General features: G+C 40.3%; 1 protein-coding gene across 1 annotated transcript in view; it reads right to left on the minus strand.

Moving 5' to 3' along the window:
• COLQ (collagen like tail subunit of asymmetric acetylcholinesterase) overlaps positions 1-16,927 on the minus strand; it is a 45,803-nt gene extending 28,876 nt beyond the window's left edge. The window contains exons 1-3 of the mRNA XM_042477450.1: positions 16,078-16,927; positions 7,665-7,801; positions 4,022-4,123 (exon numbers count right to left, since the gene is read on the minus strand). Of these exons, the coding sequence (XP_042333384.1) occupies positions 4,022-4,123; positions 7,665-7,801; positions 16,078-16,183 (345 nt within the window). The 5' untranslated portion in view covers positions 16,184-16,927. The remainder of the gene's footprint in view (positions 1-4,021; positions 4,124-7,664; positions 7,802-16,077) is intronic.
• Positions 16,928-24,103: the final 7,176 nt, after the last annotated feature.

The following is a 24,103-nucleotide window of genomic DNA, read 5'->3' on the forward strand; positions in this document are numbered from 1 at the left end:
TTATAGCCGTTCCAGCTTGTTGCAAAAGGAGATTCAAATCTCTACATACCAGTTATGAATTTCAGAGCTGAGCATCATCAGCCTCCAGATGACAATTACCCCAAACCAATTAATGTCGATTTTCAGCACCTTCATAAAGATGTTAAATAGCATTGGGAACAAATTCATACTATGCAGCACCCCAGTGTATAATTGCTAGGTTTCTGAACTATAGTCACCCAACCAATGCATCCAACTAGATCCATAAAAGTGGACCAGCTATAATACAGTTCAGCCAAGACCTAGCCAATGGAAACAATCCAAGACAATACCATCTAAAGCCTTTGAGGGATCAAGCAGGAGCTTCACAGTCACACATCTCTTTTTCTTTCCAGTAGAAAGACATTCATCAGGGTGACTCATGCCAATTATATTATTATTATTATCATCACAAACCAAGGCCTGGTCACAGATTGAAATATGCCATTCAAAAGAATGTCTACAGTTAATCTAGGACCACCATCCCAAGTGACTTGTTCAGAAAGTATTAGTGACCAAAGAGTACTTATAAACATGGTCGCTCCTTACAAAAAAAAAAGCATTAATCAGCCTATGGACTCACATCATCACATAAACATACACACCAGTCAGCATAAATAAACTCCAAGGGGGTTAAGAGATCATATTGTGCATCAAATAGCTACAAGCACCCTATCTACGTCCTCAAGGTACACAAACTGAAACAAATGCCACCAAATAGAATGAGACTGCACCTTCACTCAGCACCAGGCTAACAATAGCTTCCAAGGCCAAATGGTAAAGTAGAATGGTAGTAGAAAAAGAGAAAGAACACACTACAAATGGCTTGTCTCAGTAAAGGAAGTCATAGCCCTGAGCATGCAAGACATGAGCTGGCCTATTGATGACCAGGGCTCTTGGAAGTGTATCATTCATAGGCTCACCTAAGTTGAAGTCAACTTAATATAGTCAAATGACAGCATTCAAGTCAGATTGGAAGCAAGCAAATGTATCTTCAAAATGCCTAGTTTAAGTGTCACAGAAGGCCTCTGAGGGTTGTAAAAATGTGAGATAGATGACAACAAATCTCACACCAAACCAAATAATTTCACCAGACAGCTACCTGGGGATGCAATGCAAATGGCAAAGTGGGCCAAATTAACTCAAAGTTAATGAATAAAATCAATTTATCAGCAGTAATCCAAATGTGACAGCATAGTGTACAGTCCACCCTCCCCATATGCGAGGGATCCATTCTGGACCCCCTTCCCCACTGCATGTGTGGAAAAAAGCCATATTCAAGTCCAATTAACTGTTATGGTGTGTCCCTGTGCGCTATGCGCACCATTTCCCCCTTGTTGCCCACAGACCACGTATGCTCAAAGCAGCATATGCAAAGTCCGTGTGAGGCAAGGGTGGGTGGTTCTTGTAAAACATACCTGAGTGAGACACTATATTGTGTAATAAAACAAACAAAGAGTTGCTATTATGCTCTGACATGCCAGTGTTGAATTAGACCCTGACTGTGTGGGAAACAGAAGGGAATGGTCGTTTTGTTTTCTGCTTTGCAGTGGCATTTCTAAGGTTGGTGTCACCCAGTGCAGTAAGCCATGATGTTCCCACCCCCTGACCTTCTCCCATGCCACACCATACAGAATTCTTAGTAATGTTTTTTGTACTAAAGTTACTCATAAATCGTAATTCCCATATATCACATAGTGTAATGTAATAGTTGGGCCTGAACAGACAGGCCAAAATAAAGCTGCTTCGGGTCACTTTGGAAGTATACTGTTTAAATGACATATGCATTTTAAGAGGTCAAAAGCTGCGCCAAAGCTGCGCTCCAGTCCTTATGACTGGAGTGTGGCTTTGGCACAGCTTTTGTACTCTTAGGACACATGCCTCATTTAATCAGCATACCTCCAAAGTGATCCGAAGCAGCTTTATTTTGGCCTGTCTGTTTGGGCCCAGTTGTGACATAAACAACTAGCAAAATTAAAATTATACCTTTAAATTACAATATCATACACACAGTCTAAGATGAGATTTTTTAAGAAGAAAAAAATTAAAAGAATTTTTAAAACGTTAAAAACTAAAAATTTTAATTAAAAAAAATGTTATTTAATTTTTTTTAAAAGCATCTGGGGCCTTCTCTTTCTCCTATTGAGCCTTACCCCATTCACACCATCCCTTAGTATTTTAAAGGGATGTAAGTGAACACCATAGCCCATTTGTGGCCAAAGACAGATTTTTGGGGAACAGTGGTGTCACATCCCCTTAGGTTGTCACCTGGTGTGGCCTACATCCCCAGAACCCCCTGCTTATCTGTATAGCTGGACTGCAGCAATGTGGCATGATACCACCTACATGAGGTGCCTCTACTCTTGAAAGTGGAGGCACCTAAGTAGGAAATGAGAGGTTAGCCTGAGCTTCTTTACCTAAAGTTCAACATCCGCTATTTTGCACCTTCAACTAAACACAACAAGAAGTAGTTTAAACTGACATGGTTAGTGTCACAGGAATGTCTCACAAAAGGTTTTCTTTGCTTGCCTTCTCTTTTAGAAACTTCATTTTCCTCCCCGTCTTTCCTCCATATGAAAAAGAAGTATGTGACTATGATTTCCAACACACTTGAGAGGCCTGGTCTATTAAAGAACTAGCTATTGTATTTCAAGTAATAGCCAAGTGTGTAGCAAAGATGGCCTTTGGAGCGGCAGAAGTGCATTGTTGTAGTCTCTGCCTTCTCTTTGGGATGCTGATTCCACTGACTTCTCCCCTGTGGAAGGGGATACAGGCACCTGCTACTGTGCACGCCTCCTTTTTCTGGGGGAACTGCCTCAACCCGGATTAGTCTCCATTCACGCCCTGCACTGTATGTTGTGTTTCTATTATAACACAGATTTGAAGAGTATGACATTATGTTTTATTAGCATTTTAATGTACCAGTATATAGCATGCTTCTGTTCAGATTATATTTTTCTCAGAGGAATTTTGCCTAAGACACGTTCCAACAAAGAAGCCACAACTGTACTTCATATGACCGCAGAATAATCAGACAGCTAATTACTTTAAATCACACTGGGAAGGAAATTCATGCATAATCCTTGTGTTGTTGGGCTTTGATGTATATTACAATTAATATGATAATTTGTTTTGTTTCTCTTTTAATTAGACAGAATATGGATGGCAAGAATAGAGTGCGTCATTTTTTCTACTCATTCCAGGGCTTCTAGACTCCAGACCAGTACTGTACTGTACTTTGTTCACTGGCCCACATGGCTCCAAAACTTTATACAGTAAAATTGTTTCTTTTGCATTAGCAACAGTGATTTCTGATTTTAGCAACAGTAATTTCTGTTGTTAAGCAGAATGATTTCTGAATCAATTTAATATCAAGTACACGTTTTAGAAGAGAGTTAAATGTTGTGTGCACAGTGACCAGTTTCACCTAAGCTCCAGTCAAGACCAACAGTATAGGCATGGCCATCTAATGCCTGAATGTTGTATTTGCCTAAATCCATTATCATCAACACCAGGGGTTGAAGTTACTCTACAACTGGCTCTTCTAGAATTGTCCAGACACACAGGACATATTTTTGAGGGCTACAGTGAGAAGCGGAGATCCCCTCAACCTGATCCTAAATTCTGCTGTTCTGCCCATGGAGGTCAAATGTTAGATCTGACCCAACGTTTGCACATTGTTCAGTATCACATGAATGTGATGGATTCCAAAATGCATCATGATCAGATTCCTTAAGTTCCACCATTGTGGATTAAGCCATGTGTATATGGAGGAATTCAGGGAATTCCTTTTGACTGTGAAGTCAGTGATATCAACCAAGCAAGTTACCTAAATTATTGTTGCATAAGCACTTTCAGAATAATTAAGTTACTGTCCTAGCAATTTTATAAGCCCTTCTGCAACCATGAAACTCCTGTTCTTTCTTGCTGTGTGGAAATAACACAGATCAGAAAACTCTGTCCAAACAATCCCAATTTGTTCATTCCAAAGGGCAATACTAACCTGGGGACCAGGAGGTCCTGGAGGACACATGGATTCTATACATGGAGACTGTGTTATCTGAAGCTCTTGACATAAATGTTTCAAATCCAGTGATAACAACATCTAAGAAATAAAAACAAAAGAGATGATACTAAATGATGGAGCAGAAAAGCAAATCTTTGATCAGCAACCTATCTTAAATAGGTCACTTTTATCCACTCAAGATTCCTCTGCATATTTATTCATTTGGATTCCTACACTTCCACAGCATTAAACGGGTTCACAAGATTATATGGAGGGTAAGACTACAGGCTGAGTCTCCTTTATCCAAAATGTTTGGGACAAAAAGTGTTTTGGATTTTTTTTAAAAAAATTGAATACCTGAATTTGCATATCCATACAGAGATATCTTGGAAATGGGCTCCAGTTCTAAGTATAAATTCACTTATGTTTCATATACACCTTATACACCTTGCCAGCTCCATGTTTTAGAAGTCAGAATCTCTTCCTATTATTAAATTCATAAAGGTACATATGATATTATAATTAAACATAGTTGGATCTCCATATCCATGGATTCTTTATCCATGGATTCAACTATCCACAGCTTGAAAATATCATATATATACTGTATATATATATATATATATATATATATATATATATATATATATTCTCAAAAGCAAACCTTGATTTTGCCATTTTATATATGGAACACCATATTATTATGCTATTGTATTTAATGGGACTTGAGCATCCACAGATTTTGATATTCACAAGGGATCCTGGAACCAAACCTGAGCAGAGTCACAGTCGCATTACTTCATTTACTGGAGTTCTTCCCAGTACTGTATGCTCTAAATTTGACCCAGAAAGTTCGGTGTGCTGTGGCAGACACAGTGAATGACAGAGTGGTATAAAAGAAAGATTTTGTTTTCTTTAACTGTTGGTTATGTTTCTCCACTGGTAATAAAATATCAATATATTTCCAGTAAGTGACAAGAGTGGAGTGGCTGGCAAGTTATTAAAAGTAAATTCATATCAGGATGTGGAAAGAACTTCAATAAATGTAGCCTAGAATACAATTAATTTCCGGAACAACCTATTAGGAGTCATAGTCACATAATGTTTTAGTAAGAAATAGATTTACCTCAGTATTCCCATAACTGGGCATACATATGCCAGCATCCTTTCAGTTGAATTCTTCTTTACTTTTTTTGTGGTTTATTTTTATTTTTTTATACTTCTGCTTAGAAGCCTAATGCACATGTTATATTGTGACACATCATGTCAGACTTTTATGGATTATAAAGAATACTATTGAGTGGTGCAAAGGATAGAAAGGATAACGAAGATCTTTAAAATACTCATACATTTGTACAATACATTAAAGAACAGGGGTGGAAAAATTATTGACAATTTTTTTTTTGGATTACCACTTAGATATTTCCTTAAATGTTGGCTATGCTGGTTAGGGTTGATTGGAAGTCAACCCTAACCAGCTGGAAATCTACGATTGCCCTCATGTTACAGTTGAAGGCAACTGTGGCCTTCTAGACCTATTTAGTTTCATGCAACATTTTTATTGACTCTCCTCTGACTCTTAAATATATACCTTCCTTGTACATATGCATCACAGACCTATCTGTGAGTTATACCTCCTAGATTGGGGAAAGGATGGCTAGTAAATCTCTGCTAATGGTGAAAAATCAACAATGGTGTGGCAATAACCAAGCACTGGAAGGAAGCTTTTATATTTGCAGAGTACCTCCAACAGAAACAACAAAATTAAAATGGTGGAAATGGTAAGAAAGAGAAGGTAACAGGGATTCCTATAGCCCCTCTTTAATATCTTATTGTTCTGAACACTGTAAAAGTAAGAAATCATATTGCTAACACTTGCTTTCTCCCTGTCTTGTAAGTATAGACTCTCAGACCTTCAGAACTGGGGAAAAAAATTATTTAACTATGGCCCAAGACAGACCGCCCGAAAATGGCGGGCTGGAGGTGTCCGTTTTAACTCTGGAAGGATGCACAGCGATGTGTATACGCTGTGCGTCCCTTACATCAAAATGGTGGCACCCATGTGGACGGGATGCCATGATGCCACCGCTAGGGTTTGGGAGCATGTGGTTAATGCGCACACTCAAATCCTAATATCGGCAGCGGCACGCCCCTTTTGGCCCTTCTGTCTCAGGCCTATATGCCAAGGGTATCAAAACCTATAGGCTTTTGGATCTAACTGTTAAGCTAAGATATCAACTCTAACTCACCCAAGGGCATCTGCACAGCATACACAATGCAGTTTGACACTGCTTAACTGCCATGGCTCAATGCTATGGAATTTTGGAGTTGTAGTTTTGTGGGATAGTTTGTCTTCTCTGTCAGATTGCTCTGGTGCCACAACAAACTACAAATCTGGAGGGCTGATTTTGAAGATTTTTAAGAAGTGGATTTTACCCTTGTCCCTTATTGCCAGAAACAGGCAGTCTGGGGAATCTTTGGGAACTACCTAAAGTTGCACATTGATCATTCTTGCACTATGTGTTATAGACAGGTGGTGCCAGGATGATGAATAGCTATAATTTTGCAGGTGTCCAGCACACACACACCCCTACATGAAGCTATCTGTTTAAAATGTGGCTCACCTAATTTCTCTTTAGACTCTGCCATATCTCCAAAGTTTATACAGATATGCAGGGAAAAAACTACCAAAAGAAGTCAATGATGGGGGACTGGAGATCTGAATGCAAACTATTTTTGCATTTGGATTTCAGTTTGCAGCAACAGATATAAGCTCAGGACAAAAAGGGGAAGTGGGAGGAGGAGAGATAACTGGGACATTTTAAAAACAGCTCAAAAAGTGGGATGACAGAGAATTAATTGGTACTGCCACAGTTGGACGGTATGAGTCTAATGACTAACATTTAGCAGACAGGAATGTCCACTGACCTAGGCAAACAGTCTCATAGATTCATAGGAGTTAATCACAGAAAAATTGCGTAATTACGCAAAACAATTTCACATGATGTTGCACAAAACCCACCATTAAAGTGGTCACAAAGAAGCATTAGCATACATCTTTTTACTTTTGAGATTTCAGCGACAATGCATTTCTGATATCACTTTATTTGCACAATTCCATGTGATAATCTTTCGCACAATTACTCACCATTTTCGCTTTATTTGCAGGATGCTTTAAATGTGCTTTAATCTCTCTTTAATGCCGAAATTAGCCCCAGTGTGATAAACTCCATAGAATCATAGACTTGGGGGAGACCACGAGGGCCATCCAATCCAACTCCCTGCCATGCAGGAACTGACAATCAAAGCACCCCCCAACAGATGGCCAACCAGCCTCTGCTTAAAGACATCCAAAGAAGGAGACTCCATCCCATTCCAAGGGAGTGTGTTCCACTGTCGCTTGGCTCTTACTGACATCATGTTCCTCCTAATGTTTAGGTGGAATGCCTTTTCCTGGAGCTTGCATCCATTGCTCCATGTCCTATTCCCTGGAGCAGCAGAAAACAAGCAGTCCTTAATAAATCACAGCTCCTGTCACCAAGATTCATATACAGTACTCTTTTTACCTCATTTCTTAGAAGTGCCTTAGGAAGGATAAACTGTCATTACAGGAAACAGAAGTGTTTAAAGCAATACTTACAGAATTCCATCCCTGCTTGAAGTATGGTGGAGGAAATAATGGCGGAGGGGGAGGTGGGGGAGGAGGAGGCGGAAGGGCAAGAAGAGAACATGCTCTGTGGTTATTAATTCTTTTCTTCTGGTCCAGGCATGGTAGGGCTGTTGAAAAGAAGAGAAATCTATTAATTAGAGGCTGAGAATTAATTCATGAAGGGTCATTGAAAATGGAGCAAGAAATATACTTGCAATAAAACACGGCATGTTTTCAAGAGTACAGTCACATGCATGCAAACCCTTAAAATGGTAGTTATAAAGAATCAAACAGAGTAGAAATGTCTGTTGTTGTTGTATGCCTTCAAGTCGTTTCCAATGTATAGCAATCCTATGGCAAATGTATCACAGGGTTTTCTTGGCAAGTTTCTTCAGGATGCAATTGCCATCCTCTGAAGCTGAGAGACTGTGACTTGCCCATCACTCTGTGGGTTTCCATAGCCAAACTGGGATTCAAACACTGGTAATAAAACATTTTTAAAAATAGAGCACACCATAGCAGTGAGCCATGACAGTTAAAAATGGGGTCAAACTGCATTAATTCTGCAATGTAGATGCAACATGGGTTAGCCGGGAAGTTCTACCGAGAAATATTTTTGTTTGTTTGAAATTTACGCAAAATGGGTGTGGGAAGAGCACTTTGCCATTCAAGAGCACTGCTTGAATTCGGTGTTCCCCTTCACTCCCGTCTGAGAAATTACTAATCTTACACAACTTGATAGCAAGGATTGTTTCCCTCTTTCCAGGATTGTACCTTATGTAAGAACATTATAATAACATTTAATGACAAGTCCTCCCACCTGTTCAGAAAAACCCAGGCAACCTGTGGCCTGATGTGGGAAACTATGGGCACTCAAAGAAGAACGCAAACAAGTGTCCAAGTTGAAATTTCATGGAGTCATAAGACAAATGACCAGCTGCTATTAAAAGCCCACAGTATAACTGAGCTGTTATTCATTCCCTGGGCTATATTCATGTATTCATTATTGTTTGTGTTTCCTAGCTTGCCTAGGGCTCAGTACCAACCCCAGGAGTTCCCTGCCTTTCCCTTGGATGCTGCCCCAGTATTCTCTCCCAAATTATGTAGTACCATTCTCAGTTTACTGAAGGGTACTAAGGTTACAGGGATGCAATGGCTTGATGGTTAAGATGCCGATTCTGACAATCATAAGGTCGAAAGGCTGGCAGTTCGAGGCCCAAATGCCACATGATGGGGGTGAGCTCCTGTCAGTAGTCCCAGCTTCTGCCAACCTAGCAGTTTGAAAGCATGCAAAAGTGCAAGCAGATAAATAGGTACTACTTTGATGGGAAGGTAACAGCATTCAGCACAGTCATACTGGCCACATGACCACCGGAGTCTTCTTTGGACAACACTGGCCGTTTGGATTAGTAACAGAGATGAGCACTGCCCCCTACAGTTGGTTATGACTAGACATTCATGTCAAGGGAGAACCTTTACCTTTACTAAGGTTACGTGGAGGACAATAGTTCACAACTGTCAGATTTTACCATGGGTTTTACAGTGCAGTTAGCTCTCCACATTTGCGGCTTTCACTTCTGTGGATTTGATTATTCACGGATTTGATTAATATATTTTCTAGGAATTTCTCAATCCTCCAGTATGACTCTATGGTCAATATCCACCCAAAGTCACACTGGAGGACCTAGAGACTCCTAGAAAGAATACTTTTCTAGACATCTGTAGGTCCTCCAGTGCAATTCTGTGCTCAGTTTCCAGCAGATGTTGACCACAGAGTTGCTCTGGAGCACTTAGAGATGCCTAGAAAGGTGTTCTTTCAGGGGAAACAGTTTTTTTTTAAAGTGACATTTTCTCACTTTCACAGGGTTCCTGCGCCACTAACTCCAGAGAATGTGAAAAGACCACTGTATAATCTACTATTCCTCAGTATGATCAATGTATGTAATAAAACAAAAGGTTTTTTTTAAAGAAACTGTTTTTCGGGAAAGAAAAACCCTTAACTGATATAACAAAGATTTACAAGGGGAGAAGCAATCTTCAGCCAAATTGACTGTATTGTAAATAGGCAAAACCTAGCTCAAACTGAGGCAGTAGGGCAAAGGATGAATACCTTCCAACATTTCATAGATGAAAACTGGGACCAACATGGCTAAGCAACATCAAAGTGTAGTTAAGAGGGCAAAAGATACAAAAAATAAACCCAAGCTAGGAGAGGCTGTCACAATTTGGTTTTGCCTGAGTTTACAGAGAAGGTACAGACTCTGGGGCTATACAGATTGCCCCTGAGGCGGCGGCATGTAGCTGCCTCTTTTCTGGCCGGGTCGAGATCGTGGCAACCTCACGCCACAGCCCCAATCAGGCCTCTGGAGAGCGCAAAAAGGAGCTGCAAAAAGCAGTTCCTTGTTGCAACCTCCAAGCAGCGCCATAGCCATGGTGGCGCGACTTTATGATGCCCCTTCAGCGCTGCATCATGTGGGTAAAGTGCTGGAGGTGCATCATGATGGCACACGCCGTGTGGACCGTCGCACATCAGTGTCTGTTGTCCCTCTACAATAACCCAATCACACAGATCCTAAAGGGGCATCATTTTGCCTGACTAGATAACATAGATCAAAGCACCATGTAACATAGGGTTAAGAAATTAAGCATACAGGGCACTCATCCTAGTACAGTACCAATAACAGTGATATATTTAGAATGAGGTGTCCTCTGAAGAAAAATATATTAAAAGAAGCATCTGTAGATATTCACACCTCCTGATCTGTTACTACCAACTGTTGTTTGCTGCAATATAGCCATCTGAAAATGCAGCATCACAGCCACATGACTGATCATGTAATGTAATACCCTGAAGCATTTCCTCTAGAAATGATGTTTCAGCACCAAGAAAATCCGGTTGGCTGTAGCTGATATAATCATTCACTATTTCTAGGAGCATCATGGCTGTTTGCTACTTGTGGGGTTATATGGGGTTAAAGGTGAAAAATTATATGTTGTAAACCACATTTGTTGTTGTTCTGTGCCTTCAAGTCGTTTTTGACTTATGGTGATTCTAAGGCGACCTTCTCATGGAGTTTTCTTGGCAAGATTTGTTCAGAGGAGGTTTGCCATTGCCTTCTGCTGAGGCTGAGAGTGTGTGATTTGCCCAAGATCACATAAAGGGTTTCACATGCTTCTTATTTAAAGCAAATATGAGTGGTCATTCCTCATTGAGGTTCCATATAAATTAATGACCTGGTGGCTCCCACATTATTTTCTTCAGAGACCTATATAATTACTGCCATGTAGTTGTTCTAACTCCATTGTTTATGACATGTGCTGTCACAGGAAAGTATATGAGGACAAGGATAAAAGGACCTATAGCCATTGGTTTTCAAATGCATCTGGAAAATAGCTGAGAGAGTGTTTTCATATTCAGGGATGGTGCGTCTGTAGGTTTGGCAGTTTAGGATCATCCCAAGCCTTGAGGTTTCTGGGCAAAAACCTCAGACCTAAGGGACAGCCACTGCTGATGTTATTAGCTGCAACACATTAAGTACCAACAATTGTTGTTCACAAGTTGTCACTCCACAAGATAGAACATATTTTCCTATTTGTGAATTAAGATAGAAATCTTAGCTAAAGAGACTATTCCCAGGTCAAGATGAAAAGGGGGTATTATTCCTTCTTACCTACTCAGGAAGAAAGGGTTAAAAACCCAGCCTACACCTGAACTTCACCTGAACCTAGCATGCACCTGAACTTCAGCTTCTTTCTTACTCCAAGGTAAATAAAATATATAATAAATTGTTTATTTATTAACTGCTTTTCCCAAGATCAAAGCGGTGTACAAGTGTCAGTAAAGACAGTCAGTAAAAACAGTACCACAATTCACATATTAAAAATACACATTAAAAAGGTAATCTGGATTGGGACCTCTGCACATTTGTGGAAAGAGGCTTTAGTTCCTACTCCCCTTGTCTGACCTTTTCTCATTCATTGCACACTTCACATTAAAGGTGAGAGTCACAGAGAAAGAAATAGCAAGTTTTTTCCAGCCCACACATTCAGAGTGGGTGAATTTTAAGGGTGCAATGACAGAGGGCTGGTTTTAGCCATCCTGACTTGTGTGTGGCTATGTTGATCCAAATTGGTCTTATGTGTACTTGTGTGAAATAAAATTACACTTTGCTGCATGCTAGAAATATCATGGTTAGCTCTGAAATGACCCAATGTATGAAGGAATGCCAGTGTGATGTAGCAGTTTGAGTGTTGGTCTAAAGACCAGGGTTTGATTCCCAGCTCAGCCATGAAACCCACTGTGTGACCTAGGGCAAGTCACACTCTCTCAGCCTCAGAGGATGGCAATGAGAACCCCTCTGTGAACCAATCATGCCAAGAAAAACCCAGGATAGGGTTGCCTTAGAGTCACCATATTTCAGAAATGACTTTAAGGCGTACAACAATAAAGGAGAATCAGGATTGCACCTCCTATTCCTGTTTTAGACATAACATGTGCAGGTGGGGATGAGGCCTACCACTATAATTCCAATCTCTCCCATGTGACAAATTTATATGCTTTCAAAAGGTTAGTAAAGAATCAAAGTCCACTTTTATTTCACACTAAAGGGAAGAGTTATCTATAATTAACACAGGATAAAAAAACCCTGTTCTGTCCCATAATGGCTGGCAATTTATTTTTAATGGGCAGTGGCAGATTTTTAATTGAGCAAAATCTGAACGGTTGGCCGTATTGATGGCACGTACTGACTGATACCCAAACTAGATTGGAATTGGACTGTAGATATGGACTGTAGGGTTTTTTTTTTTTTTTACTTTTTACTAAATTGGGGGTAATTTAAATTAATCAATTGATTGCTCTGTCAACGTTTTACGTGTGCGTAGCTGAGAGTCAGTGCAGTATAGTGGGTTTGAGAATGGACTATGACTGGAAAACTTGTCCATGTTAACTCACTGGGTAACCTTGGACATGTCACACTCTCTCAGCCTCAGAGGATGGCAATGGCAAACCCCCTCTGAAGAAACCCCCAGCCTTAGGGTCACCATAAGATGGAAACTACTGGAAGACACAAAACAACAACAAGCTGAGAAAAATTATTTGCTATGACAAAAGTGGGAAAAGATGTCTTTTCCCACTTGAGAGAACATTTTCCCTAAAAACGTTCTAAGCATATCATCCAGTTTTCAACCAACAGTTTCTCAGACAAGTTTTCTGTGAACCCTAGAGTTCCGTGAAAGGTTGCTAGAGGTTTCGCAAGAGACTGTGACTTTAAACACTAACTTCTTTTGAGCTGTTAGATATACAGTCATCCCTCCATATTTGTGGCTTTGATATTTGTGGATTTGATTAGTCACGGATTTCATTAATATGTTCTCTCTAGGACTGTCTAGGTCCTCCAGTGCAACTCTGTGGTCAACTGTAACTAAAAGTTGCACTGAAAGACCATTTGTAGCTACTCCAGTGCCATTATATGGTCAGTGTATGTTGGACATTGACCACAGAGTTGCACTGGAGGACCTAGACAGTCCTAGAGAGGTGTCCTTCAGGTAAAAACAGTGTTTTTGTTATTTGCAGTTTTTCCATATTCATGGGGGGTCTTGTTCCTCTAACCCTAGCGAATATGGAGGGACAACTGTAATAGTTTTTATGCAACAGTTCCCTTAAAACTGACCTGAACATTATTTCAAGGGTTCCTCCATGCTAAAAAAAAGTTGAGAAAGGGTGGTCTGCAGTAGAGGACTGCCATGCACCAGTTACTCTAAAGAAACAGGGACCAGCCTTGATGGCTGGTATTACTAGACATAGAGGGGGTCATTCAGATGTCGTTTTTTTAGCATGACAATGTGAATCATCTCACTCACGCATTCCGGGTTTGTTAGCCACACTATAGGATCACATCAATGTACAACTCTGCAAGGTTGGTTGCTCACATGTGCAAGCATTTAAATAACGATGGAGTCAATGATGTGAATGCATTTGGAATACATTCAAGGCATGCAGCATTTTATCCCAGGTCTGTTCGCATCGGTTATTCCTACTGATGATGTGGATCTTTTTTTAAAAAAAAATCTCAGGGAAAAAAACAATTTCAATTATCAAATATACAAAAAAAAAAAAAAAAAAAAAAAAAAAAGACCAACAGGTGGACCAAAAAACTGGTTCAGTGTCATCTTGGTATAGCATTCTTTCCTTCATTAATCATGTAGTAATGTAGTACTAATTGAACCATATAGGTGGCTACCAATTAGCCAGCGTGGACTAGGTATAAATCTTTTCAAGCCAGAAGTTTATACAGTAGTCTTATACAGATTTACTTGATAGAATATACAGTTGTAATAAATGAGATTTAATTTGTGAGTAAACATGTAGATACAGAGCTGGCACATATTTTCTTTTTGCTCCTGTCCATCTTCATACATTTCTTCCAGAAAACATTTAAAGGTTCTATGCAGTTCAAATTATTCCTTCTCTGTTAATACTGCAGTTCTGACCACACTTGCTGAAGATTAAACCCCATTCGTTTTTTTACTAAGGGTTATTTACTAAGGGCTAAAACTAATTTTGGTTTCAAACAGAGTAGATCCACTGGATTAATGGGTTTTACATGTGTGCTGACACAGTTAAATTCCCAAAGGGACTATTAATCTAGTTAGGATTAACAATTGGATTTAGGCCTGAACAGGTTTAGAACTGTTTTGTTAGGCTGCAAACCTATGCACACTTATGAAGGAGTAAGTTTCACTGACTATAGTACCTCTGAATAAAGATATTTAGGATCAGCTTGGCTGCCTGACCAACCATATGATAACATGTGTGTGTGTGTGTGTGTGTGTGTGTGTGTGTGAATTTGCATTTGTGCCCAGACCACCTGATAAATGACTGCTGCAGCTCCAGCCAGTATGAAAGTTTTATGAATGAACCTAGGAAGGGGTAGATGTGGTGGACTGCAATATTTTTTTAACTACCGTAGTTTATTTTCACCCTGGTATATTTGTGCCCCATTTGTTTTGCTTCACAAAGACCTATATAATAAAGTACCACATCAATCTAGCTATTTCACTCACAAGCAAAGACATCACTAAAGCCTTGCCAAAATATTCCAGCCTCTCAATGTTAATGCAGTTTCAACAGATCATGCATTTGAAAGGAATGTACAGTGCTTAAAAATGATTAAAAATGTCCCCCTAGTTGTTGTCAGTTCAGCAAACAGAATCTCTCTTCCCCTATAAAGGTACACAGTAACCAAAGCCATTCAAGTTATCTTCCCAGGAAAAACATCCTGACATTAAGAGCTGTTTGACAGTGGAATAAGCTGCCTCAGAGTGTGCTGAAATCTGCTTCTTTGGAGGTTTTTAAACAGAGGCTGGGTGGCCGTTGGGAGTGTTTTGACTATGAGTTCCTGCATGGCAGGGGGTTGGATTGGATGCTTTTGCAGTCTCTTCCAACTCAATGATTCTATGATTCTAAGTACAAAAACTAAAATAATAAATAAAAGACCTAACACTTTATTTCAGATGACCCACTGTCTGACAATAGGGTTAGCTCCTCTGGCCATCAAGGCTTTCAATAACAGTATTTTCAGATTACAGATCTGTTAATCTTGACTTTAAAATATACACAACTAAGATCCAGTTTTAAAATGCACACATTTAAAATAAGATTGCAGACAAACATGGCATCTAGATAGACAAATGTTGACAACCAGAAGCTGAATTCAAAACATTTTCTCAGTGAATTTAAAAAAAAAGGTTAAAAGATAGATATTTCCTATTCCTGATCTGCTTTCCATTGCACACATCTGAAGGAAAGCCTGTAGGACTAGAGGAGAAAATAGGATTCCCTGTACTCAGATGATTCATGCCCTTTATCTTGTGCAGATTAGATTTTTTCTCTCCATGCAATGGGCTTTTGTTTGCTATTAAAATCATCTGGGTATCCATTAGTGCCAGTGCCAAGTCCAGATGTTTACTCTGCTAACATCCACTTCAAGTCCTACAACACTGTTTGAGGTCAGGGATATATTAGTCGAGATGGATATACATTGTCATTCATGTCTCCTCTCACCTATTACATTTATGTCCATATAACCTTACAGGCCTTATCTGAAACAAAGCTCTAAACTGACAGATCATTAAAATATGGTGTGTTAAAGAGGATCTGTCAGCCTCCTCCTAACATAAAGAATAACAAAACAAAAGATAAAGGAGAAGAGATCTGAAGAGAGAGGAAAATATTGTGCCCCAGCTCTTAAAATTTTGCATTTCAGTATACTTTAGCAATCAAGTGTTTTTGTTGCTTTGAAATCCTTTATGATTTTTCAAAGGGGTTGGTATATCACGAAAATTTAAAAGACATTTACGTGTAACACAAATCACTGAGACATAAAGCAAAGGTATCATTTACCTGCAGGAATTGAGAAGACACTGTCAACAAAAGAAGTCTGAGATAGAGCAAAGCAGAAAAGGAGCTGGAGATAAAATCCCAAGGCAATGCGGCTGAGGATGACCATGCTGGCTGGGAAGCTGTACAAATCCAGTGTGTGTTGGGTGCAGATCTCTTGTCCACTGTCTGTGCTGCTTGTGTGCTTTGCTTGCTCCCTTTCACTCTCTCTGGTTGGGTATGTTTATGTGTGTATGTCTCTCTCTTCTGTCTCTGAGCTTTAGAAAGAAAGAATGCCAACCATTTCCCATTAAATCTTCTCCTTACACTAGACAGGGCTATATTTAACTCAAGCACTGGATCAGATGCCCCTATCACAAATGCCATCTATTAAAACATAGCAGGAGCACTAATGAAGAGAAGGAGGAGCTATTTTAAGTTGAATGGGGAACTGATAATGACAAATACTGAGATAGCTCCATTCATTAATAAATATTTCCTCTCCCCCCTCCCCAATCTCCATGAATGGTTGTAAACAGCACATATGGACATAGTCATCTCATGTTTTTGCATACTGAGTCCTGTTTCTTTAGTTCATTAGAAGGCATTATGATGCATAATCAAGTGAACATGGAGTGCAAATAAATATGTATGATACATTAATACAGTCAGAATGATAATAAGGGATTGTAGATACAAGAACTGTCATCAGTATGTGACTAAAAGTGTTCTGGATCTTCAGTAGTTGAAGAGGTTATTATTATTATTATTATTAACCTTTACTTATAAAGCGCTGTAAATTTACACAGCGCTGTACATACAATCTTTTTAATTGGACGGTTCCCTGCCCTCAGGCTTACAAGCTAAAAAGACACGACACAAAAGGGGAAAGGAGAGGTGGTGGGGAAGGGGCCTCTCTAGTAGGGTAATACATATAAAATACATAGCAATACAGGAAATGATTCAATAAAACAGACAAGAAAAGAACATCAAATAGCAAGTGACAATTATGCAATGCCTGGGAATGCTGCCCTGAACAGAATGGTCTTCAACTCCATTTTGAAGCTGGTTAAAGAAGTGATGGCTCTTGCTTGCGGGGGAAGAAGGTTCCAGGATTGAGGGGCAGCGAGTGAAAAGGGGTGAATCCGGGATGGGGCAGAGGAAATCCTGGGCTGAGACAGCAGACCTTGACTACCAGAACTGAGGGCCCTGGTGGGAAGGTGAGGAGAAAGAAGGTCTGATAAGTAAGGAGGGGCCAGTCCATGCAGGGCTTTAAATGTCGACAGCAGGAGCTTATACTGAATGCGGAAGGGGAGAGGGAGCCAGTGAAGGGATGCCAACACAGGAGAGATGTGGTCAGAGCGGTGGGTGGAAGTGATAATGCGTGCAGCTGAATGCTGGACAGAGATTAAAGGATGGAGGTGAGAAAGAGGAAGCCCAGCCAGGAGGATGTTACAGTAATCGAGTCGTGAGATCACTAGGGCATGGACCAGGATCTTGGCAGTAGAGGCGGAGAGATATGGTCAGATTTTGGCAATATTGTACAAAAAAATCTACAAGCCTTGGCTGTGGTCTGGATCTGAGGGATACACGACAGAGAAGAATAAAAGATAAAACCAAGACTGCGGGCTTGCTGGACTGGCTGAATAGAAATGTTGTCCACAGAGACAGAAAAGGAGTGTTGAAGGGTGGGCTTAGGAGGAAAGACAAGAAGCTCTGTCTTGGACATGTTGAGCTTCAAACGCTGATGGCGCATCCACTGCGAGACAGCTCTGAGACAAGATGAAACTTGCTGTTCAAGCCTTGGAGAAAGGTCAGGGGTGGAAAGATATAACTGGGTGTCATCGGCATACAGATGGTAGGAAAAGCCAAAAGTGCTAATGAGTTTTCCTAAGGGCAGTGTGTAGAGAGAAAACAGAAGGGGACCCAGAACAGAGCCCTGGGGAACTCCAACAGATAAGGGAACAGGAGATGAAGAGTACTAGAGCTGTAGTTTTCAAACTACAGTACCCACTCCAAATGCCCATCTTGTTTCTTTCACATGGGGTATGAAATTTTAAAAATGGCATACAAGTTTAAAACCCAACATGTGTAGGCTCATTGTTGTTCTATTGGTTTCCTGGATAAATTCTGATAATTAATCGCAAAATTTGGGCATATGAACACCACCTCTATTCAAACATTATGTCTCATGTGAACATCCAGAAACATCAGAGTCAGGGCTGGTGCACAAAATGGGCAGGTATCACCCTGGTTGCCTCAAGAGAACATATAAAACAGGGGTGCAGAAAGTGTGCAGAAACTGTTTTTGTTTCCCTCTTGACTGACAGCCTCAGAAAAAGGCAAGGGTGAACCTCCTCTGAAGAAAACGTGCCAAGAAAAACCATGATAGGTTCACCTTAGGGTTGCCATTAGTAAGAAATGACTTGAAAGCACAGCTCAAGAGATGTGTATACAATTGAGTTATCAGAGCAGTCTCTCCAGATGTTGTTGGACTGCAACTCCCAGCAGTCCTAGACAGCAGAGTCATTGGTGAAGGATGCTGGTAGGTAATATAATAACATTTGGAGGTCCACATGGTTTCCATCATGCGTCAGAGCCTGGAATAGTACCTTCTCCACCCTCTTAGAAACTTTTTTATGTTTACAGTGTGTGTGTGTGTGTGTAGAGATGGATTAATTTTCAGGCAAATGGTAACCTTCAGCAGGCATATTGAACCACAACAGGTATATTGAATAGTCTTGCACAGAAATCAATCATATGCACTATGATTCTGAGAGAACTGCCAGCAAAAAAGGACCATCTCCTGCCTGTTCTGCTTTGACTTGATAGCTTTTTCATCTGTTGGTTGAGGCTTTTTTTTTTTTTGTCTGCTTGAATGTGGAAGCAGCTGTGAAGCATGGGATAGCAATAGGGGTGGGGTAGGATAGAGAAAAGAAATAACAGTTGTGTATTTCAAACTGAAGTCATACACACATGACTGTCTAAAGCCCATTCCCTGCCCTACAAGAGTAAGAAGTCTCAAGACTAAAATTATCTAGTTGTACCTCTGGCAGCAACATAATTCTCTTTGTAAGCACACAGCTTTTATTAAACAGCAAACCTATTAAATGTTTTTCAGAGCAAAGACATTAAGCATCTCAAGAGCAATGAACTGTATACAATGAAGACATGACTAGTAATTCATTCATTTAATACTCATTTAGATCTGCTGTGTAAGCACTACAGGGAGGGGATGTCTGGATTCATTTAATTGCTACAGGCACTAGCTTAGAAAAATATAATTCCATTTTCTTTACAAAATTTGCAGAATATCAATGTCAATGTAACAATTGGTGCTTGAATTTAAGAACAACAACACAGCAGCAGCAAAAGCTTATTTTTTTACAAGCAATTAGCTATAGTTCAAATATGTGTCTAGAAAGGTTAGGTGATCTTAATATTGTGAATATTTTATTTAAATCTTTATGGAGGTAGTACTACTGTCCTATTTTAGTGCTTTCAATATCATGATGCTAAATGAAAATGAGCTGCATAGGTTGGTAAACTTTACTTTATATTTCGCAATTTCACAAAGGTTGATGTGAATTAGAGAAATTAGAGGACAGTCTAATTTATAGCAAATTTTGCTAGCACATGTAACACTATTTTTAAAATAATTATCCTCTGAATAGTCACGCTTTCATCCTACCCACTTCTCCATTACTGGCTGGCATTCCCCATTCCCAGACTGTACTTTTAACCCTTAACTCTTGTCTCATTAAAGGCTACTTAACACAATGTCTAGAAGCCAATGAAAAGATGTTGTTTTTATGTGGTGACCCTAAGGCAACCCTATCACATGGTTTTCTTGGCAAGATTTGTTCAGAAAGGACTTGCTTTTGCCTGATCTGAGGCTGAGAGAGTGTGACTTGCCCAGGTCACCTAGTGGAGTCGCTGAGTGTGGATTGAAATCCTGATTTCTAGAGTCACAATCCAGTGCTCAAACCACTACACAATGCTGGCTCCAATGCAACGATGACCACTGCAACTTTTGGCCCAATGAAATCCATTATCTTAAATTTAGTTTGCTGAGTATATAGGATGGTACGGTGGCAGCTGGCTCCCTTGTCAGTGGGCGGTGAATCCACTCTGGGTTTTATTCTGAACGTTACAGCAGCTATTCATGACATGAAACCAATCACTTTGTGCTCACAACAGGAATTAGGCATTGAAGGCTTTGGCTTAGTGACTGTGTAGATGCTGGGCCCCAGCAGTACCACATAGAATTTTGAAAGGAAGCCAAAAAGAGAGAGAATTGCCATAAAATACAGTGGTACCTCGGGATACGAAATACCCAGGTTACGAAATTTTCGGGATACGAAAAAAATCCCATAGGGAATCATTGTTCCGGGTTACGAATGTTTTTTCGGGTTACGAAAAAACTTTTGGTGCTTTTTTCGGCTTTTTCGCACGGAATCGCGGCTTTTCCCCATTAGCGCCTATGGCAATTCGGCTTACGAAGGCTTTTCGGGTTACGAAAGCGGCCGCGTTACGAATTAATTTCGTAACCCGAGGCACCACTGTATTATAAAATAGGGGTTGGCAACTGAATCTTAAGATGTTTCTGGAGTGCAATGTCTCTAATTCTTCACCACTGCCTATTAGGACTGGAACTAAGGGGAACTGTATGCCAGCAACATCTGAAAGCCCACAATGGCCCATTCTTGTTCTACACTAGTATTGACCACCAGTGTTTTAAATAGTTAATGGATAAGAATGTATGATTTTGCGGGGGGTGGGGTGGGTCCAGAATGGATCCCCCGCAAAAATGGAGGGAGGACTGTACTGGACAATGTTAAAATATAAAGAATGCAAAATAATAAACAATTCTGTTTCAGTGCCACTTTGGTGGGAGAGGAAGGAATCTTGGTTTATATCCCCAAACACCCCCAATTTTGCCCAATTCTGGGACCTACACTGTTTTAGATCTCAAAGAGGTTCTTTTCCCCCAGCAAAGATGCCTCAGAAGTTGATATCTGGCTTACTTTCTGTTGGAAAAACAGCCTGCTGTGGGTGAAATTGCCACCTACGTGCTCTAAAGGGCATTTGGCAGCAAAACATTCATTTTCTTCCCCAGATTGTTTGATGGGGAAGCATTATGCAGCAATTCCATCTTTTCCTTTTTCCCAATTGTGCTAAGAACACAAAGAAGGAATGGTGGGGAATAGAGAAAAAACAGCCGAAGGCAACCTAAACTGGAGGAAAAGAATTTCTCAGTGGAGGACAAGCATTGTTATGAAAGGATTGAAAAATAGATAGCAACTGCCTTAACTAATCCATAAAAATCTATTGTGCAGCTTAAACTTAGTGACTACTGTGTTGTCTGACATTTCATTTCACAAAAGTGTTGATCTATAAAAGTAGAAAAGAAATGGCACAAGAAAATATCAGACTTAAGCATATTCTTAGGAGAAGCAGCATTTCTGTCTTTTTCGTTCAGGGGGAAATTGTATGGTAATTGACTTATAGTGGCCCTCACATGATGACTATCATGCAGTTTTCTTGGCATGATTTGTTCAGAGGCAGTTGCCATTGCTTTCTCTGAGGCTGAGACATGTGACTTGATCAAGGTCATCATGAGCTTCTGTGCTGGAGTGGGATTGAAGCCCTGTCTCCAGCGTCTTATCGCATGGGGCTTTAAAACGCTCCCCAGCGCGTTCTAATGGGGCGAGCGGGGCGCGCACGGAATGCTATGGACCGGATGGGGCCCAAAACGCGACTTTATCGAAGGGGGGACGCCGCCGCCGCGCGTTGCCATCGCGTCCCAATTCGGTTCAGAGGGCGCCATTTCTGGGGCAGCTTTGAAACAGTTCCCAGAAATGGCGGCCCTCTGAACGAATTGGGATGCGATGGAACGCGCGGCGTCGGTGTCCCCCCGTGCAATAAAGTCGCGTTTTGGGCCCATCGGAGCCCATCGCGTTCCGTGCGCGCCCCCGCTAGAACGCGCTGGGGGAGCGGTTTAAGCCCCATCGATAAATTCTTAGTTCAACTACTACACCATGCTGACTCCCAGATGAGTTTTTAGACAACTGCAGGGAAGACAGTCTCAATTTAGTCATCCTGTTTCCGAGAGAGTTCAGGCTTGCTATGTTCTAAATTCATTTGTTTGTCTTCTTTGCTGTACACAGTATCCTCAGCACTCTTATCATGCACCACATCACAAATGAATTGATTTTCTATCAGCTTTCTCCACTTTCCAGCTCTCATCTGTACAGATGATGGGGAACACACATGGCTTGGACAATCCCCACTTTAGTGTTCAGAGTTATCTCTTTGCACTTTTAAGTTCTTGTCCAGTTCTTCCATAGCTGCCCTTCCCAGGCCTAGATATGGGGACTCTTTGATATTTAAATTTTCTTCTATCTAGGATGAATTCTTGTAAATCTTCCGTGGCTCATTTCTGTTTTCTTAATGTTCACGCATGAAGCTTCCCTTGGCACTTAAAACTTTTTTAGTAATTGCTCTAGGTCCTTGTTGGTTTCTGCTAGTGGTATTGTATCATCTGCATATTTTAGGTTGTTAATTTTCTTCCTCTGTTCTTCACTCCTCCTGCCTCTGAGTGTAAGCCTTCTCTGTGTACAATATCTCTTTATCAGATTATATAAGTTGCACCCTACTGACTCCTTTTTGGATTTGAACCATCTTTCCTGAGTACGGTTAGGCATCAGGATGATCAGCTGCTGTAGCACTCCAATTCCTAAAACAGCAGTCTGCAAACTGTGCTTTAAGAATTTTGACCAGCTCCCGAATCCCACTATTGGCCAAATGGTGAGGCTTCTGGGAGGTGAAGTCCAAAATCTCTTAGAGCATGCTCTAAAGGAAGATGCAGAAATGGCTTAATTGCACAGATGTTTAAATGAACATAATTTCCTCTACATCTTGAAATCCTGATGTACTTAAATTGATGAGAAAATAATCCAGAGAAAAACTATTAAATTTTCTATTAATTTTAAAGTTTTGAAAGGACTGACACAGCAAACTCCAGGATTTTTTTTTAATTTGGTACTATTTGTTCCATTTTAAACATCTTACAGGAATATTTACAAAACCATTTCTGGAATTTCAGCAGATTCATTAGCAGCTTTCAATATATTACTGAAAACTTCCATTAAAAGAGAAGGCAATTCCCATAGCACATTGAATGAAGGGTGCCCTCTGGTAATTTAGTGTCATTCAACAAACATTTTATTACAACATGATTTTTAAAGAACACTGATTTTACAAAGTGGACTTCATTTGGGATTTCAGTCTATGGCCTTTTACGACAGCCAATAAAGCTGCTTCGAGTCACTTTGGAGGTATGGTATTTCATATGCATGTGTCCTTCCAAAAACCGCACCAAAGCTGCACTGCAGTCCTTAGGACTGGAGTGTGCCTTTGGTGCGGCTTTTGGAATCTTAGGACGCATGCATCATTGAAATACCATACCTCCAAAGTGACTCGAAGCAGCTTTATTTTGGCCTGTCTGTAACAGGCCAGTTTGGGTCTGCACAGCAGCTTAATAGAGTTGTGTAACTATACAATTTAGAGCCAAAGTGTTAATTCATCAAAAAGTTTATATACAATATAATTATTTCTTATCTTATAAAATCTGTATGGAGTCCCACTTTCTTTTAAACTAATTATGTTCTAATAAGGAAGCTTTATAGCAGGGATGGACCATGTGTGGTCCTCTGGAAGTTGTTGGATTGCAACTCCCATTAGCCCTAACCAGCATAGCTAGTGGTGAGGCACGGGTGTGAGCTATATTCCAACATCTGGAAGTCTACACATTTTCCAAACCTGCTTTACAGCACCGTTCTAAAATAGCAGAAAACAAATTGTGTCAGAGAACTGGCTCAAATAGTAAAAAAAAAACCTTCAGGTGCTCATAAAATTGAAAAACTGTATTGTAATCCTTGATCAGCACTGGTCCAGCTGTACGCCTTCTTTTGCCATTGCTGCATGACCCTGGGAAAAAACGTGCAACCACTAGTGTAATGCACTAAGAAGGTCCAAACCAAAACAA

Source organism: Sceloporus undulatus, chromosome 6, assembly GCF_019175285.1.
Source record: "Sceloporus undulatus isolate JIND9_A2432 ecotype Alabama chromosome 6, SceUnd_v1.1, whole genome shotgun sequence".
NCBI classification, from domain to species: Eukaryota; Metazoa; Chordata; class Lepidosauria; order Squamata; family Phrynosomatidae; genus Sceloporus; species Sceloporus undulatus.